This window comes from Falco biarmicus, chromosome 10 (genome assembly GCF_023638135.1).
Source record: "Falco biarmicus isolate bFalBia1 chromosome 10, bFalBia1.pri, whole genome shotgun sequence".
Taxonomy (NCBI): Eukaryota; Metazoa; Chordata; class Aves; order Falconiformes; family Falconidae; genus Falco; species Falco biarmicus.
In genome coordinates, this window is record NC_079297.1 from 19994565 (window position 1) to 20013470 (window position 18906).

At 36.6% G+C, this 18906-nt stretch overlaps 1 protein-coding gene across 4 annotated transcripts in view; it reads left to right on the forward strand.

Moving 5' to 3' along the window:
- The window catches only part of LOC130155703 (golgin subfamily B member 1-like), a 44697-nt gene that overhangs the window by 22979 nt on the left and 2812 nt on the right, over positions 1-18906 (forward strand). For 3 of the 4 annotated variants that reach the window (XM_056353221.1, XM_056353222.1, XM_056353225.1), the window contains 7 exons: positions 91-195; positions 469-11358; positions 11640-11791; positions 13339-13498; positions 16245-16397; positions 17534-17701; positions 18627-18724. In XM_056353221.1, coding sequence (XP_056209196.1) covers positions 91-195; positions 469-11358; positions 11640-11791; positions 13339-13498; positions 16245-16397; positions 17534-17701; positions 18627-18724 — 11726 coding nt within the window. The remainder of the gene's footprint in view (positions 1-90; positions 196-468; positions 11359-11639; positions 11792-13338; positions 13499-16244; positions 16398-17533; positions 17702-18626; positions 18725-18906) is intronic. The other variant, XM_056353224.1, reaches the window with a different exon arrangement.

The following is an 18906-nucleotide window of genomic DNA, read 5'->3' on the forward strand; positions in this document are numbered from 1 at the left end:
CCATTCTTGTATAAACTGAATATTAAATATCACAATTTTAATATAATTCTATATATTTCTATTACATTGACTTTTATTTTCAATACTAAGCTGAATGAAGCCTTAAAGAAATGCAGTGTGTATGAAGTGGAGAACACTGAGCAGAAAACAGTCATCGGTGATCTAACAGAGAAAGTTGCTACACTGAAGGAAAAGGTAACTCATGAAAATAAGAAAATAATTTTTATGTTCTTTTGATGTGGCCCATTTAAATGTCATCAAAACAACAGCATTAGCTGCTTAAAATTTCATACCCTAAACTTTCTATATACTAAAACATTCTAAAGAATAACATGGTTATCTTGCGACTGTATGGTTGGGTAAAGATTGGTTACCTTAGATACTCATTCTGCCTGTGGAGTGTACCTTCCATTCTCCCTCTAACGTATGTTTGAAGTATTCTTCTAACATTATTTTCTTGATGTTTAGACTTTGAAACAAGATGGCGTGGTAGAGTCGATGCAGCTGGATCTGGATCAGACAAATGAAGAGCTTGATAAATTGAATACAAGCCATTTAGAGGAAAGATCTCAACTTATTCAAGATCTCCAGAAACGTGAAAGAGAAATTGATAATCTTAAAGAAGCACTGGCAGAAAAAGACAGGGAGGTGTCTGTTCTATCTTTGAATATGACAGAATATTCTGAACAGGTTCTCATCCTGAAGCGTCAAGTGCAATGCAAAGAAGAGGAAATACGAGGGATGGAAGAGGCTTTATCAAAGGCTGAAAGGGAAACTCATCTGCTGAAAGAAGTACAAACAGCTGATGTAAGAGATGCAAGTGTGAAGATATCTGTTCTTTCTGAGGAGAGTAATACAATGAGACTAGAAGTAGAAAGACTTAGAGTTGAGAATGAAGCTAAAACCAAAGAAAATGAGGAATTAATAAGACAAAGCAGTGAGAACAGCATTACAATTAAGGATCTCCGTTCTGAAATCAAGGCCAGCAATGTCGCATACAATAACAAACTTGCGGAGTGTGAGTCACAAATTACTTTGCTGAAAGAACAAATTAGTAAATCATCTGAAAAGCTACAAGAAACTGAGGATAAACAGAGAAAAGAGTCTGAATATTTGAAATCTCAGCTTGAGGAAAACAATACTCTAAAGGAAAAATGGAACAGTTTGCTTAAAGAGAAAGAGAGTAAAGCACAGACACTTGAAAATGAGTTAAAATCAATTAAAGATTCATACAACAGACTGGTTTTGGAAACTGCTAAAAAAGATGAAAAGCTGGCTGAGTTATCTAGGCAGCTTATAGAACATACTGAACAACAGGAAACAATTAAAAAAGAATTACTAGAGAAACAAGAGTTCATTATTTCATTAGAGCAGAAGCTTGGGGTTTTGGAGCAGCAAAATGAAGAGACTAAACTTAAATTAACTGGGGATCTGGAAGCCAAAGAGACATGTTGCAAAGAACTTAATAACCAATTAAATGAAATACGTAAACAAATTAACAAACTGGAAATAGAGACACGGGAGAAAGATTCAGCTAATAAGCAATTGCAGGTGGATCTTGAAGGGAAGGAAGAAAAACTGGCAGAGCAAATAAAAGCAAATGAATACCTGAAAAAAAGTATGGACACACTGGAAAAAGAGAAGGAAAAGATAATCAGTGAAAATGAGAATTTGTCCAGACTCTTGGATGTAAAAGAGTGTGAATTGTTAAAAAAAATCCAGGCTGTGGCAGAAATAGAGAATAAGTTATCTGTTAGCACTGCTGAGTACGAAAAAACTCTTTCGGTACTAAATTGTGATAAAAACACTCTGGCAAAAGAGATTGAACAACTTTCAGTACTTGCCAAGCAAAAAGAAAATTCAGTTGCAGAACAGCTGCAGGAGAAAACAAAGGCATGTAATGTGCTAGCTGATCAGTTGTTTGAAAGCAAGGAACAGACACAACAGTTGCATGAACAAATGCAATCACTTCTCATTCAGCTGAATGATGCTAGAGAAAAAGAAAGAAAGAAAGAAGAAATGTTAAATAATAAGTTATCCGACTGCAGTAGCCTAATCCAAGAGCTCAGCCATAGTGAGGAGAAGAATTTACTACTGCAAGAGCAAATTCAAAGCCTAACTTTGGATTTTGAAGTGGCGAACAGGTCTCTAGAAGAGAAAATCCTTCAAAATGATTCATTACATAAGGAAATGGAAGAGAGTAAGCTTTGTATTGTAAACTTGCAGGATGAAATTAAAAATCTTAAAGATGAAAAAACAAAGTTATCTCAGTTGGTAGAGGAAAGAGACCTGACTGTAAGAAGTCAGAGTTCAGAACTGGAAAAGTTTCGTAGGCAACTTTCTGAAAAAGTGGAAGAAAGTAATGTGTTAAATAATCAGCTACAGCTATTAAGCAAAGAAGTGGATGTGCTTAAGCATGAAAAGGAGGATTTTTCAAGCTTATTGAGTGAGAAGTCACGTGAATGTGAATTTCTTCAGTCAGAGTTGGTACAGCAACAGTCTGAAATTACTTCAATGAGGCAGCAAGCACACACAGCAGCTCTAGAAAATGAAAAATTGAAAGTAGACATTGAAGCAGTTATCGTTACGGTAATGAAAAAGTCAGACGAAGTAGCTGCTTTATCTTCACACTTGTCTCAACAAAGTCATAATATTTTAGCTCTGAAGGACCAAATTGACGGCCTGTTGATTGAAAAAGAAAACTTAAAAATTGCCTTTGAAGAGAAAGAAATTCTCCTTTCTGAAAAGGAGGCTTTGATTCAGCAAATGAAGGATAGTAAAATGGCAGGAGAAGGGCAATATATGCAAATCATTTCAGATTTGCAAAACCAGATACAAGCTCTAAGTTCTGAAACCAGCCAGCTTAGACATGCAATGCAGGAAAAAGAAAATGAATTTAAGAGGCAAGCCCAAGAATTAAAGTTACTAAAAGATAAATCTGAAGAGTCTGATGTACTTAGGGTTCAACTGTCTGAGAATATGGAGGTTATTTCTGACCTTCAGTATCAGCTTAGAAATGTGACAGAAAAATCATCCCAGTTGAATGATTCAATTATACAGAAAGATGAATCTTTAAAACAAAAGTTAGATGAATGCATCAGTTTAAAAACACAGCTTTCTGAGGTACAGGAGTCTTTTGTTTTACAGGGGAAACAGTCTGAGCTTTTAGCCTCTGAAGCAGAACAATTAAAAGTACTTGTTTCAGAAAAAGAATTGACCATCAACAATATTTCATTATTCAGTGAGAATTTAAAGATGCAGCTTCAGGAGAAAGTGAATGAATGTGAGGTCTTAAAGAAACAGGTGGTAGAGCTGGAGGAAGTGAAAGTGAATTTACAAGAAGAAATACAACATCAGAAGAATGTAATAACTGAAATGGACCAGTCCTTATCAGAAAAGGAATCATCTCTTACAGAAAATAAAAGTCTCCTCAAAACTCTGAAGGAGAAAGCAAGGAAAGATGAAGAGAAGGCAAATTTAATTTCTGAGCTCCAAAGTCAGGTACAGGAACTAACACAAGAACTACAAAAATCTAAAGGACTAGTCTGTGAGAAAGAAAATGCCTTTTTATCTCTTCAGGAGAAAATTGAAGCGCAGTATGAACTAAGAACCAAGTTGAATGCAGCTCTTGAGAAAAAAGAAGAAGTTATTGCCGGACTGCTTAATTCCATAAAGGAGAAAGATACCAGTATACAGGTGGCAGATAGCAAAGTTAATGTTCTTTCTAGTGAGATTGAGGTTCTCAGAGAAAAATCAGAAAAAAGTGCTACAGCCATGGGAAACCTTACTAAGGAATTTCAGGAAAAGAACGAGGAGCTTGATATTAATCAGAAGAAAATTGATTCTTTGATTGTTGAACTTGACTCTCTTAAAAAGGAACACCAAAAAGCGCTAGACCAAATAAGTACATGGGGAGAAGAACTACAGCAAAAAGAATTGGCTGTGGAGTCTCTGCGTGTGAAGTGCACGGAACAGGCAGATAACATAGCCTGTTTAGAGTTAGAGTTGAACAATGTAAATTCCAAATCATCTCAAGACTGCCATGACAGTGCACTTCTAATAGGTAGTCTGCAGAGTCAGGTAGAGTCTTTAGAGAAAGAGAGAAAGCTGTTACGAGAAGACGCTGATAAACTGAAGGCTGAAAACACACAACTTACTGCATCTCAAAATAGTTTGCAGGAGAAATTGGAAGAGCTCAGAGAAGTCAATGAAAAACTAGAATCCAGCGAGAATTACTCCAGAATGCAGATAGATGCTGTCAAACTGCAGATGAAGACTGAAAAAGAGAAGTTACAGATGCAGGTTAGTGAGAAGGGTGAAGAACTGGCTAAATTAGAACTTAAATTTGAAACTCTAGAACAAAGTCTGCTTGAGTCAGAAAAGAAATGGGTGACAGAACTTGATAGGGCAGCTTTACAAAATAATAGTCTTACTGAGCAATTGAGCAGTTTAGAAAGTGAAATGAAATCGAAGGATAGCAAAATCCAGTCTTTGCAGCAAGAGCTGGATCTTATGAAAGAGGAGTTAACTCAAAGCTTATCTCCATTGCTTGGTAGTAGGCTTTTATGTAAAGAAAAGAAGGCACAGACTTCACATTCTGAACTGCAGCTAACTGATAGTAAAATTCAGTTGGAAAAATTCTCCACTCTCATAACCACAATTTTGAGCAAAGAAACGGAAGGAGAACAATTGGAATTGATGCTTTTAGAAAAACAGAAGGAAATAGATGCCATGAAAGATGAACTAAAAAGCATGCAGTCACTGGAGAAGCAGAAAGAGTTGCTGCAGAATGATATTGAAAAGATGAAGGGCAAATACAAATCTGAAATTGAATGTCTGTCAAAAGAAATGGTCACAATCAAAGAAACGTTATGTAAACAACAGTCTCTCTTGCAAGAACGAGAAGAGTCTTTTGCAGAAGTAAATAAGCAGGCTGAATTTCTTCAAGACAAGCTAAATAAATCAGAAGAAATAATAAGAAACAGTCAAGAAAAACTGCATGTTGAAGGTAAAAACGTAGCAAGTCTCCTTGAAGAAATGGGAAAAAAAGATCAACTCATTGAAAACCTAACTTCCCAGGTAAATCAGCAGAAGAATTTAATTTCTGGTCTGAGTCAGCAACTGAAAGAAAAGGACTGTTCTGTTACCCAGGTCATGGAATCATTGTCTAATGAAATGCTGAATTTTTCTGAAGAGAGAAATATGTTAAATACCAAACTGCATGACCTTGAAGTTGTTCATAATAGCTCTGTAGGAGAGCTGAACCGAGTATTGCGGGAACTTGAGGACTGTAAGAAAGAACTGGAAAACAGTCAGGTCGCATTAAGCCATAGAGAAGCTGTGTTTAAAGATTTAATAAATGAAAAAGAGGAGATGCAGTCTAATCTTGAGAAAATGAGCAAGGAAAAAGAGAGTCTGAAAAAGAAACTTCAAGCAGCATTGATAATAAGAAGAGATCTAATGCAAAAAGTTGGAAAACTGGAGAAGAGTGGTCAGGAAGAAATAGAAAAGGAGCAAAAAAAAGCTGAGGAGCTGCTGAAAGAAGTTAATGAATTAACAGACAAGCTGAAACTAGTTAAAGTACAAAATAAAGATTTTGAGTCTCATCTTGGAACTTTGAAGCAACAACTTTTAGAAAAAGATGCCAAAATAAGTGATTTGACTGAAATTTTGTCTTCAAAAGCTTCTTATTTAGAGGAACTTCAGGGCAGTATTGCAGAACTAAATTATGTCATTGCTGAAAAACAAAATATATGTGAGCAGAACCTAAAATTGTTAGAGGAAAAGGACTGCATGCTTGCTCATATGCAATCTCTGCTTGATGAAAAAGCAAGTGCATATGAAAAGGAACATTCTCAGCTGCTCTTAGCTCTTGAAAAGGTAAAGTCTGGAGTGAAGAAGGAAGAATTGTTGAAAAGTTCCAGTTCAGAAGAGCCTGTTTTAAGTGCTGGGGACAAGAAGAAATGTCTGGACCCTGACAATGACATTAATATGAAACGATTAGAAAAAGAAAAAGAAGCCTTGCAGAGGGAGCTTTTGGTCAGGAACGAATATATACAAACATTTCAGAAAGAAAGGGAAGAGCACACTAAATTTGCAGCAGATTTTCATGAGCAAAAAAACCACCTTGAGCAACTCAAACAAGAACATAAAAGACTTTGGGAAGTTCTTCAAACCAAATGTAAAGACCTTGACTTCAGTCAGTTAGAGTACTGCTTAGGGAAGGAGCTGATTTCACCTAGGGCAGTACTGGGGGAAGAACCAGTTGACCTAAGGAATCTGGAGTCAGACAAACCAAGGAGCAAGGTTCAGGTTGCATCTTTAATAGAGTCCGAAAACATGGTCGCTTCAGTGGCAAGTAAAGACACTGAGTTAAAAGAACTAAGAAGTAATTATGCAAAACTTCAGGAGGAAACAGAAATGTTAAAGAAAGAGTTGAGAAAAATATCAGTTGAATTTGGTGAAGAAAGAGGAGAAACAGTCAACTTAAACTCTTTGAGACAGCAGGAGCAGTACCAGGAGCAATATAAGGGCAGCTTCTTGGAGGACATAAAGCAGCTACATCAAAAGCTGAAAGCTTATGAGGCTGAAGCTGTAGATGTTAAGATGGCGTTTGAACTTGTGAATAATGAGAAAGAAGCACTTATTAAAAAAAGTGAAGAAGATTACAAGATGAGCCAGGAGAAACTGCAGAGATTGAGAACTGAAGCTATGAAGGAGTTTGCAGAAAAGAATGAGGAAATAGAAGCATTGCATTGTGCACTTACGGATTTCAAAGATAAACTTCATCAGGAAAAGGAATTATTAAACAAAGCTATAAAGGAGGGCCAAGAAGAAGCCCACCATTACAAAACAGCATTTGAAGAAATGAAAAGTGAAAAAGAGAAACTTCTCAGTTGTTTAGAAAATTCAAATTTGGAACTAGTTAATATGAAAAAAGAGGTAAAACATTTCAGTGAAGAAAACAAAAAACTTGTGACAGAGCTGTGTATGCTACGTGAGAAGACTGAGATGAGTAGACCTGTGGTGTCGTGTAAAGAGCTTAAGGAAGGAAATGATACTGAAAAAGAACTGGGAGAGTTTTGTTCAGAAACTAATTCCCTTCAAGGGACGTTACAAGGTAAAGACACCTGTTTTCAACTGTCAGAGACTGATTACTCCAGGAAGCCTAAACTGAGAGAAGCAACAGAATGTCAAATCCAGAAACAAACGCAAATGATTGAAGAGCCACCGGCAAAAACTGCAAATGTAAATGATACTAAACCACAAGAGCAAAGAACTACAGCAGAAGATAAGTCCAGAGAGCGCCTTCAAAGAAAATTACAGGCAGCTTTAATATCACGTAAAGAAGCCCTGAGAGAAAATAAATGTCTAAAAGACCAGATTGATAAGTTGATGTTGGAAAGAGAAGAACTGGTGAACAAAACAGGGATGCTTGAACACTTGCTAGAGCTTGGTAGAGAAAAACAACGTTCAGGTTCTGTTTTTCCATTATCTGAAGAGGAGAGCCTTGTTTCTGAAAATGCTAGACTGCTGACCGAAAACGAAAACCTCACTGCGGCATGTGAAAGTCTTAAATCCACCATGGAGACTATAGTTCAGGAAAAAGAGGCCTTTTCTTTCCAACTGAATACTTTAAAAGATTCTCAGACAGTTGAATTAACAGGATGGAAAGCTAAACATAGTGAATTAAAGCAGGAGTATGAATCACTTCTTCAGGCATATGAGAATATCAGTAGTAAAATAGCAGATATGAGGCAAGTTATTGATCTCAGTAGGAAAGAGAAGCAAGAGGCTATTCAGAGGCTCAGGGAAGGAGAATCTGAGAAGGAGGCTCTTGAAAAGCATGTACAGGAACTCACCGATGAAAATGAGGTTATTAAGAATCAACTGAAACAACTTGGCGAATCCAAGAAAATCGAAGTTGACGAATTACAAAGTAAAGCAGAAAGGCAGATACGTGAGCAAGAGGCAAGGATGCAAGAACACCAGGATCGTCTTCGTGAGCTCACTGAACAGAATCATCAACTAATGGAGGAAAATGAGCAGCTGAAACAAACTTCTGAAAATTTAAAGCAGGCTTTAGAGAAAATTCAGAATGAGAATGATATCCTTCATAATAACATCACAGTAACTAAAGCAACTTTGGGAGAGCTGCAAGTTCAAATGGAAGTCTACCAAAATGATATGCAATCTAAAATCAGCAATGCGTTATGTGAGAATGAAGCATTGTTAAAGGACATTAATATGTTAAAGGATAAACTCTCTGAAAAAGAACAAGACATGCTTGTCCTGGAACAAGAAAGAAAATCAATTTCAGAAAAAGCAAAAGAAACTGAAAAATCTTTGGACCATAAAAATCATTGCCTAACAAAGCTGGACATGGAATGTAAAAGTCTCATGCAAGAAATTGTTAGTCTAAATGAAAAGGTTAAGATTTTAGAGGATGATAAGTGTCTCTTACAGGAAGAATTAGAAAATGTACAAGAAAGTTCTTACAAAGTAAAGAATGAGAGAGAATTTCTTGAGACTGAATTGCTTAATCATGTTAAAAAAGTTGATCATCTTACTGATAGAATGAAATCAGCACAGGTACAGAATAACTTGCTGTTACAGCAACTGGAAGAATTAAAGGCAGAAAAATCTAACATGGTTAGAGAAAAAGAACAACAGCAATTACATCTTGTCAAAATGTTTGAGGAGAAGGTGAAAAGTGCTCAGAGGGATAATAGTGGAAGTAAAAACAAAACAAAAGAATTGCAGGAACTCTTAAAGGAGAAACAGCAGGAGATCAACCATTTGCAAAAGGATTCAATAAAGTTCCAGGAGCTGATCCTGGATTTGGAAAGATCTGTGAAACTGTCACAGTCTAAAAGTGAGAAATTTGAAAAGGACTTAAGTAATACATCGGAAAAGCTTGCGAAGTCAAATGAAGAAATAGATCATCTCAAGGGGAAGCTTTCTTCACAGATGAAGTTGTTGGATCAGTCAAAGAGTGAAGCGGACAGGCTTACAGATGAGAATCTAAATTGGAGAGAAGAACTTAAGAAGAAAGAAGATGAGCTACAAATTCAAAAGAGACAATATGAGAGAGAATTGGAGTTTAATCTTCAACAATTAAAATCGGTTCACAGAAGAGATTTATTGAATCTAGAGGAAAGATGCAGTGCCCTTGAGAGAGAAAAAGATAGGGCAATTAGTGAGATTGACGGTTTGCAAGAAGAAGTTAGCATTAAGGACTCTCAAAACAAGAAACTTCAAGCAGATTTGAATGCAGCTTTGGCACGATTAGCTGCTTTTACAAAGTGTATGTCCTCTCTTCAGGATGACCGGGACAGGGTAATCACTGAAATGAAAACCTGGGAAATCCAGTTCAAAGAGGCCATCCAAACTAAAGAGAAACAGATAGAAGACAGTAATAAAAGAATAATGTCTTTACAAGATGAATTGAAAGACAAAATTACTCAGATTCAAGAACTGAATATCAAATATTCTGTGGTAGAGGAAACAAAGGATGAACTGTATTTGAAGCAAAAGTCTGTTGATACACAATGCTATGAAGAGCTCTGCAGAATAAAGGAAGAAAATAAATTTTTTTTAAACAGGCAGCAAGAACTGGAGAGTACTCTTCAGTCTAAAGAAGAAGCTTTGCAAGCACTCCGTAAGGAAAATGATTCTCTTAATCATCTCATAGAGAATAGTAAAAGTGCAGGAACAGAGATAAAAGCTCTGGAAAGTAATTTTACAAGACAGGAACAAGAATTGCAACAGCTTCTAGCCGAGAAGGAAAAAATCAATGCTGAATTGCAAAAGCAGATTACTATTTCTGAGCAAATGAAGGTCATGCTAAATAATAAAGACAAAGAAATCTCCCTGCTCATTTCTTCAAAAGGTGATGAAATTTCTGACTATCTGAGTCAGGTACAGTCTCAACACAGAAAACAAATCAAAGAGTATGAACTTCAGTTAAGGTCTTTGCAGACAGAGAAACAACAATCTGAGGAGTCCTGTCAGAGGATGCAAAATGAATTGAGAAATCTCCAGATGAAAGCAGACAAAGCAGGTCAAGATAAGGCTGCAATTGCCAGTGAAATAGATGCCTTTAAAAAATCAATGTCATCTCTTCAGAATGATCGGGATGATCTTTTTTCTAAATACAAAGAGCTGGAACATCTTCACCAAGATGTCTTATATCAACGGGACAGTCTTATAATTGGCAATGCAAGTGAAAATAATGCTTTGAAACAAGAATTAAGGATACTTCTCAATCAGAGAGATGATCTTCATTCTGAAAACGCAATGCTAAGTGCACAGCTGATAAAGTATAGAGAAGACCTTAACCAAGTTTTATCTCTGAAAGACCATCAGCTGAAAGACTTACTCAAGCAGAAATTGGATTGTATTAAAAGCCTTGAACAAGAAAAATACAATCTTCAAAAACAAATGAAAGAAATGCAGCTTTCTGATGAACTGCAAAAGGATACTGCTGTATCTTTGAAACATGAAAATAAAAAACTAGCATGCAAAGTAAATGATTTAGAATCTTTAATTGCATCACTAAACAAAGAGAAACTTGTTTCTGAATCTGGAGAGAAACTGGTAACTAGTGATAGTGTTCAGAAAAAAGAATGTGTGTCAGATGGACAGTATGGAGAAAACCTTCAGAAGAGAATTCAAGAACTCCAGAAATCAAGAGGTAGAAATACTAAGGATGCAGATGAGAAGTACAGTAAGACCCCTTTGACACCTGAACGTGGAGATGAGCCTCATGCTTTTGCAGAGAAGATGATACTAGAAGTTCAGTCTCAAAATAGGGAGCTGAGGTCCCAGAATGAGGCCTTTGGGAAAGCAATGACTGCTCTGCAAAATGACAGGGATAGGATAATAGAGGACTTAAAGGTACTTGAGAGCAAATACATATCCGAACTCAAGACTGAAAAAAAGAAAGGAGATGAACTTGAAGCTGAATTGGATGGCTTTAAATTACATCTTATCAGTATACTCAAAGAAAATTCTTTTCTGAATCAGGCTATTTTTGATGTTGCAGATAAAGTTACACTTGATCAGATTGCTGATGAAATTGAAAATCTTTGTAGGAAGTTAGTCAGTCAAGAGATGGAGGTTAGCAGGCTCTCATCTGAGTGTGGGAATTATGTTCACCAGATTGAAGCGTTTTCCAAGGCTATGGCCAGTCTTCAGGATGACCGAGACAAATTGCTACAGGAACTCAGCAATCAGAAGGTAACTTCCGAAATAAAACAGGGCACAGCTTCATTTCCCATTGCTTGCAACAGCATCAGTGAGATAAATTATTGTAAAAGTAATTTGGATATGCCTCAGCACATTAGGGAAACACTGGTAAGTTTTAATTAGCTGTATCACTTTGTAATTGTTTTCTTTATTCAGAGAATGCTTAGAGACACTATAGATTCTGAAGTTTAACTTTGTAAATTTTGTGAGTGCTAAGAAAACACTGTTCCTAGAGAAGGCATGCTTACAATTTTGGGAGTTTTATTTGCTCTTGTTAAACAGGAGCAAATGGGGAAAACCCATTATTCTGTTATTGGAATTCTAGCACTAATAAAACTTCACCTCTAAAGTTTTCGTTCCAGTTCACTAATCATGTTTATTAAACATAGGCTAAAGAAGGAGCCAGCCTTGCAGCTGTTGAAATATCAAAACTGAAGACCAAGGTTGATGAATTGGAGAAGGCATTACATCAAACAAAAGCCTTCCAAGCAGAAACTGAGAGAGAGATTGCATCCTACCAGAATGAGCTTGCTGGATTAAGGTATAAATGTTAAATAGTACGTGTGGCTTTTGTGTAGAATTCTTCACAACCTGAGATAAAACTGACACAAAACCAAAATTATATGTTGTTTAGCAGGAAGTAGGATAAGAGTATGTCTAGAATGTGCAAGATCAACTTCCACAGGTTGTCTTTGTGGTTATCCTACCTTTATGTAATGGTTTCTTGGTTTAAAAGAGTTTTAAAGTTTCAGCCAATCTTAATTGACTATTTTCTGTTCTGTTGGTGGCTTAGATATATAGAACTACAGTTCAAGAATCTTATTTCAATGTTTGGTGTTATAGTCTCTTCTTAGAGTAATGATTGATATGGCTGAATGTTCCCCCCCCCATCCCAGATCTCCTTTTTTTAAAAGATATCTGAGGTGTTACATGTTTGGCCCCAACTACATGTTGAAAATTAAAGTCATTTCACATTTCAGCATTGTTTTTGTAGATTCAAGAGTCCACTTCCACACTGTTCGCATCTTATGTCATCTGTGACAAATGAATAATGTGATCCTTTGGCCCTAGTTCTGTGAGTGGCTCATAGGGTCTGCTTCAGAGAAGGCAGTAGGCATTTTTAAGTGGTATTCAGTGGAGGCAGACCAAGGTTTGGTCATCTTAGACTAATGTTCTCAGTCAAGCTTTTAAACTTGCACAGTTGATTGAAGTGTGAAAGTATGCTATGATCTGTTCAGTGAAGATAATTTTGTTTGCATTTGAAGCCAGTAGGCAGTATCCTAGTGCCTTACTGTGTTTTATTGTCCGTAATGCAATTTCTAGGTCTCTAATTAAAGTCTGTATAAGATAATATCTGGTTTATACTAGAAGCTTTTTCAGGAGTGGGTGTAGATCAAAAGGCTAGCCCCACATTTATCTTTACAAATGTGAGCAAGTTAGCATGAAATATTCATACCTCATTCTAACTTGTAAACTTAACCAGTGAACAGCATGGATAGCTGTTTCCATTCCCCCCCCCCCCCCCCCCCCCAACTTTAAAAACATACATTAAATTGAATTCCAAAGGATTTAATTTACTTTTATGGCCTTTGTGATATCGCCTTTGTATGATGACAGTTTCTGGAGATATGGCATGTTTATTTATTTCAGGCTTCTGAGTCCAGGGTATTCCTTTTCAAACGTGTGCTTGCAGTAGGGTAGGCTGGCTAGATTGAGCAGCGTGCTACACAGCTGAGACCTAGAGTTGCTTTGCTGCGCAACCTTATTCTTTCGGTAGCTGAACTATTTATTGCATTAACAGATGTTAGTATCTTGACAGCCAATGATCTCTCATCTTCAAGCTAACGAAGGAAATGGGATGTTACTACGTTCCAGGCTTTATTTTCTGATTTATTTTTTTTTTTTAGCAGACGTCTTTAAACTGAAGTATGTGTTGAGAATGTTCATATAGTGCTTCATATTTACATACAACTGTTAAAAAATTACCAGTTTATTTTAGAAATAACAGTTAAGTGCAGCTTTATCCTTTTCGTTGACTTGTATGTACTATATCATCATTTAACGTCTAGTCTAACGTTTTTTGCTTAGAATGGAAAAAACCCTCCTCCTCTCAGAGTCCCAGGCACTGCGAAATCAATGTCAAATCACAGTTGCTGAGAAAGACCGACAGATTGCAGAACTACAGAAGCTGCAACAAGACATGACTGTTAAGAAATCAGTCTCTGCTGGCAGCAATTACCCAGTCAAGGTAAACAAATGAAATGTAGTAGGAGGCACGAATCTACTTCCATCAGTTTATTGTATTAAATTTGCAGCCTGCTTCCCAAAAGAGAACTGTACAGCATATGGTAGTCAAGTATGGAAGGCTAATATTGAGCATGTGACCTGTATGTCAGCGTTGCCTGGGGTCAAGTCAGCAGATTAGAACTATTCCAAGCAAATGAGCCTACAGTTATTAAAATCACTTTTTAATGGAGTCTGATATATTGATCAACTTCTTCTAAAGGAATATGATGAGTTTGTCATGTGTTGATAAAATGACAAAAAACTTGCTGGCGTAGTGTATTTTAGTGTTTAAAAACATGGAGAGTACCTTCATAAAGAAATGAGATGGTTGTGAAGCAAAAGGTGAAGGTCATGAACCAATAATGGTTACAGATTCTTAGTCAAAAAGGAGTAACGACTTTCTGTGGTTGCACTGTAAAGTAGTGTTATTTGCTTGTTGTTGAGTTGCTACCATTAATAGATTAGTTAAGTAATCTTGTAGATAACTATCTTAGGTTAGTTAAATCCAGAATATAATAGGAAGAGGTTAAAAAAAAAAAGGGGGTTCAAACATGGTTCAACAGCAGATTGGGTGCTGATAAATAGCGACACATACTGGAAAGGGAAAAAAAGAACTAGTGCAATTTGCAGGTTTCTTAGTTAATTCTTTCAAATCGAGAAGAGGATAGGGAACTGTCAGGCAACTCGAGGGGAAATTCTTCTCATGTAGGAGCTGAGATGTGACAAGTCCATAAGTGGGAATACAATTCTGGCTTCTTGTGCCCATTTCATATCATTCATGAGTCTCTTACTATCACACTGTTATGGCACCAGTGTCATTACTTGTTCCTATTGTTGAAAAGCCAGTAGGATGCTGTACTATTACTTGTGGGATGCCAACAATGTATTTGTTGTCAGCAAGGCCTTGCATGCTTATTGACTTAATCACTTGCCAGACAGCGTGTACTACAGCTGTGTTCTACCAGGTTCTTTTTCTCTCAAGTTGGATCTGTCTCCCTCCCCCAGTTCAGTGATTATTGCACTTAAGTACAGAAGCATCGTGAGTTCTAGAGACGTGAACCTTCTCTTAAAATCCAGTTTTAGAATTGGCTAGCTGATGCAGATTTTGTTGGAGGAACAGATAGATGAACATGATGACTTGCATATATCTTATTTTTACAAAGCCAGTCTTGGATGTTGCAGAAATTGTAAGAAGAGTGGCACAGAAAACATAATCCTTCAGTCTAAGTAATTTGTAGCATATTTAACCTCAGCTTCAGGGAAGTATTGCTTTGCAATACAAAAAAAGTTTCAGAGGAGGGAGCAGGAAAGCATGATACAGGAAAACTTCTAAGAAGAAAATTCAGAAAGGACTGGGATCACTTACGTTAGGAAGGAAGTAAATGAGAGGAAAAAAACCCCAACTTAATAGTGTGGTGGGATGTAAGTGAAATGAGAATCTACACTGTCACTTCTTGTAAACCCGGAACAGGGGACATTTGGTCACAAATACAAAACTAGTAAAAGGATGTGCTGTTTTACATAATGTGTACATTTTTTCAGATATGTTATGGCTGCCACCTGCTTGCAGGGACACAATTTTTAAGAGGATCAAAAAAGAACTTGGTAGATTACATTGACAAGAATTTTCAGAATTTGTATACTTGAAGCTAACAAATGTTAAAGGTCAACTAATGTTCATTCTTCAAAGCCTAAATCAATCTCTAATTGCTGCAGATTAGAATAGGACCTAATTGGAGGGGAGAAGGGAGAAATGTGCTTAATGGAAGTGCTCTTGCCCTTCCCCTGAAGCAGCTGGAGTTGGCTTCTGCCAGGAACAAAATACTAGATTTAGAAAGGCAGCAGCTGAGACACGGTCTGGCAATTGCTGTCTACTTTTTTAGATTATCATTAAAGGTTCAAGGAAAATGTTATTTAAGAATAATACTCTTAATTGTCTTTCTGTGCTAAAGGAAGTAAACCACATTCATTTTAATTTCATTAAAAACAACATTTTAGTTGGTCAGATTGTCTGTCATATGCTGTTCGTTTTCTATGATTAAGATCACAGATATTGAACTGTAGTATCTGTTGGGTTATGGAGTATTTTATGTGGTAGATGTCTATTTCATGATTATACAGGAAAATAGATTCCATAAAACGTTAGAAATGGCATACTCCGCTCTACTGGGGAGATTAAAATCAAAATGTTGACCTGCCAGAGGTAAAGAAGGCTAAAACTGTGAAGCAGTGATAAAGTTGAGCGGGCGGTATTTGGTTTGGATTTCTTTTTCCTTCAAAATGAACTTTCAGCTTTAAAGTCGTATTTACAAAATAGCTGTTTTTCTACAAGTATGAGTACTGTACATTATGAATTTGAAAATAATTTTTGAAAAATATTTTATGTTCTTTGGCTTTTTTGTGTTTTTTCCTCCTTTATTTTTTGTGTGTGCTTCACACTATTTGTGAACTAAAAATGAAGTTGAGTTGCCTTTTCATGGTAATTTTAAATTGTTTTTTTAATTGAAGTATTTAGGTTGAAAACATTAAGTAGAAGATTGGTTTCTTTATATAAAGTCTCTTGCAAATGTGGTATTAATGTGTGAGAAAGAAATGATCTTGTGGAAGGGGTATTATTATGTAGTTCATATGTATATTTAGTGTTGGAGTTGTATATTATTTAGAGAACTCCTATACCATTTACCCTGAATATGCTAATGCTTTTACAGGTTTTAGAAACTGCCTCCCTCGCTGGAAGTGCAGATACGCCAGAGGAAATCAAGCACATCTTAGCTGAGAAGAATCAGCTTCAAAATGAACTGCAGCGCTGTCTTCTGGAGATGCACCAGAAGGATCTGCATTTCCAGCAGATTAATTCAAAGGTAACTTTGAACAACAGCTCTGATCCTAAACAGCTTGTGTGAATCTGACCTGGTATCAATGTGCAAATACTGCTAAACTGGTGGTGTCTTGCACGATTGAAAATTAGTCAGCTTTAAAACTTAGATTCTTGAAAATGACCCTGTTGGCTCAAACTAGAAATTGCAAGCTGAATGTCAGTATTATCTTTCTGTCAGGCTTTCCTGACTTGTTATTTGCCTGAGAGAGGTTTATTTGAATCTGCATTCTGAAGACACTGATGAGGCACTGCTGAACTTCTATTCGAAGTAAAATATTTTTCATTAGTGACAGAAACAGATGTCTGTCTTAGCTGGAACAAGATTTTAGCTATCTCATACCAAATTTTAAATACCTCAAAAATGTTTCATCACAAATTTTTGATGTATTGTGGCTGGTAAGACAGTAAGAGTGTGTGTCCCTGCATACACATATGTGTTTGTGTTCAGTTTTGTTCACAGAAGTTTGTAAATGTTCTTGGAATACCCTTGTTGTAATCTCTCCGCGTGGTCTCGTGTTTGAAGCAAGTTAGGTGTACATTAACTTTCATCTCTCGTGGTGTCTGTTTTCACTTCTTCACCCAAACATTTTAGAAACTTAATAACAATTTTAACCAAAATTTGACACAGGTGTAGGCATCTCAAGCTCCTACAAGTGAATATGAGCATGTAGGTACATGGGTGGAGACACAAATTACAATCTGTTGTTTGAAAAGATGAAAAAACTCAACTGCTGAGTGTTCCTGGACTGCCCGGTGAACGTGTTTATACTGTCAAGCTTATTTGGCTGTGTGCGTTGTCCTGAAGTAGGGGCTATGTAGACGTTCTTTTGCTGGGTGGTGATATCGTAGCAGACACAGGGAGGAAGGCATTGGGGTTTAAAACCCTGAGTTTCTGGTTTGGACATATTGATGACAGGGGAAATCAATACACAGGTTTCATTATTTCTGCTGGTCATAAAACAGCTAGTCAGATCTTACCAAATTGTGACTTTGCCAAAAAGTTGATGCAGTTTGGAAACTAGTACTCAGTTCTTTCCAACGGCAGGTCTCAAATCTGTAGTAATTTCCTGGAGGAGGTAATTCCTAGTTTTTATTTATTTAAATGTTAATGTCTTTCAGGTTGTGCAGTCAGCCGAAGAGAATGCTGTCTTGTCTTCCCAGTTGAAGACTCTTTCGCAGACTCTAAGGGATAACCAGCTGCGTTACACTGACTTGCAAAATCGTTATTTAAGACTGGAGAGGGAGTATCAGACGATGCAAGTGACATCTTTCCAAGGCACTGTTCAGGTAAACAAATATATGGAAATGTTTTTAGGGTTTGTTTTTTTTTCCATGCCTACGCTTTTCTGGTTTTCATGCTAAAAAGGAAGTAAATCTTTTTGTTGTACTGATTCAGTACTTTTGCTAGCCCATGATGTGCTGAAGATAACAGCTTTACAACAATGAAGACAGTTGGTTTTGTCTTATCATTTAAGGAAGCTGTTTATACATGCTTTTTGTTGTTTTGAAGTATTTTTTTAATTGATCTACACCTGGCAGAGGTAATTGATCACTAATCACTGGATCAGTAAAGTGCTAATTTCACATCAGTCATGAATCATTTTGCAAGTTGAGTAATATTTTTCAGAAGCGAGATCTGTATGGCCAGTTCAGCATTTCAGTACCCTTTGCCAACCCCTCATACACGTCTCTTAAGTTTATTCCTTTGTGATCTTTTCACTTCTAAAAAGTTTTCCTGTACTGCCGTGGTTATTCAGTAACAATTAATATAATACCTTAAAATAACATATGGATACGTATATAAAGCAACCCTTACGCTTCCATAAACAGAAATAAACACAAACAAGGAGAACTGTAAACTAAAAAATAACTGAATAGCTACATTACTTGCAAAACTGTGGTCAGTGCAATACTACTATGTGGATGCGTAGCTGCATTTCTCTCACTTCAGCCATTGTTCAGAGATTGCTGTATTATGCAGTGTACATGAGTCCTTCAAGTCCTGCAGCACACGCAGGCAGTATCCCTCATCAACTTGCTGTTAGAAAACAGGTTTGGAAAACTGCAACTCCAGAAATTAAAAGATTAAATGGCACAAAGAATGTTTTGTTCCACTTCTTTGTGGTGCTTTTATGGCTTCTTTAATTGAAATAAAGTTTTTTAGCAAATAGAAAAATGGTGACTGTCTTTTTTCCTCTATAATATTTTCTAGGATGAAACTAGAGCAGAAGTTCCCCCTGGAGCACCACAGGAAAGATCTGCGATTATTGTTGAAATAGACAATATGGAGCTCAGTGAACTCAGAAAAAGGTCAGGACTGAGAGCATGTATTAGCAATATTGTTTTCCTGGCAGCTGTGTTGTGAGTGCAAAAGTAATGCTTTTGTATCCCTCTAAGGCATTTCAGGGGAAAAGGGAAAGAAGTGGATTTACAGTGGATTAAATGAATCCTAGTCATATTCTTGAATTGTTACCATCTGGTAATGTTTGTGG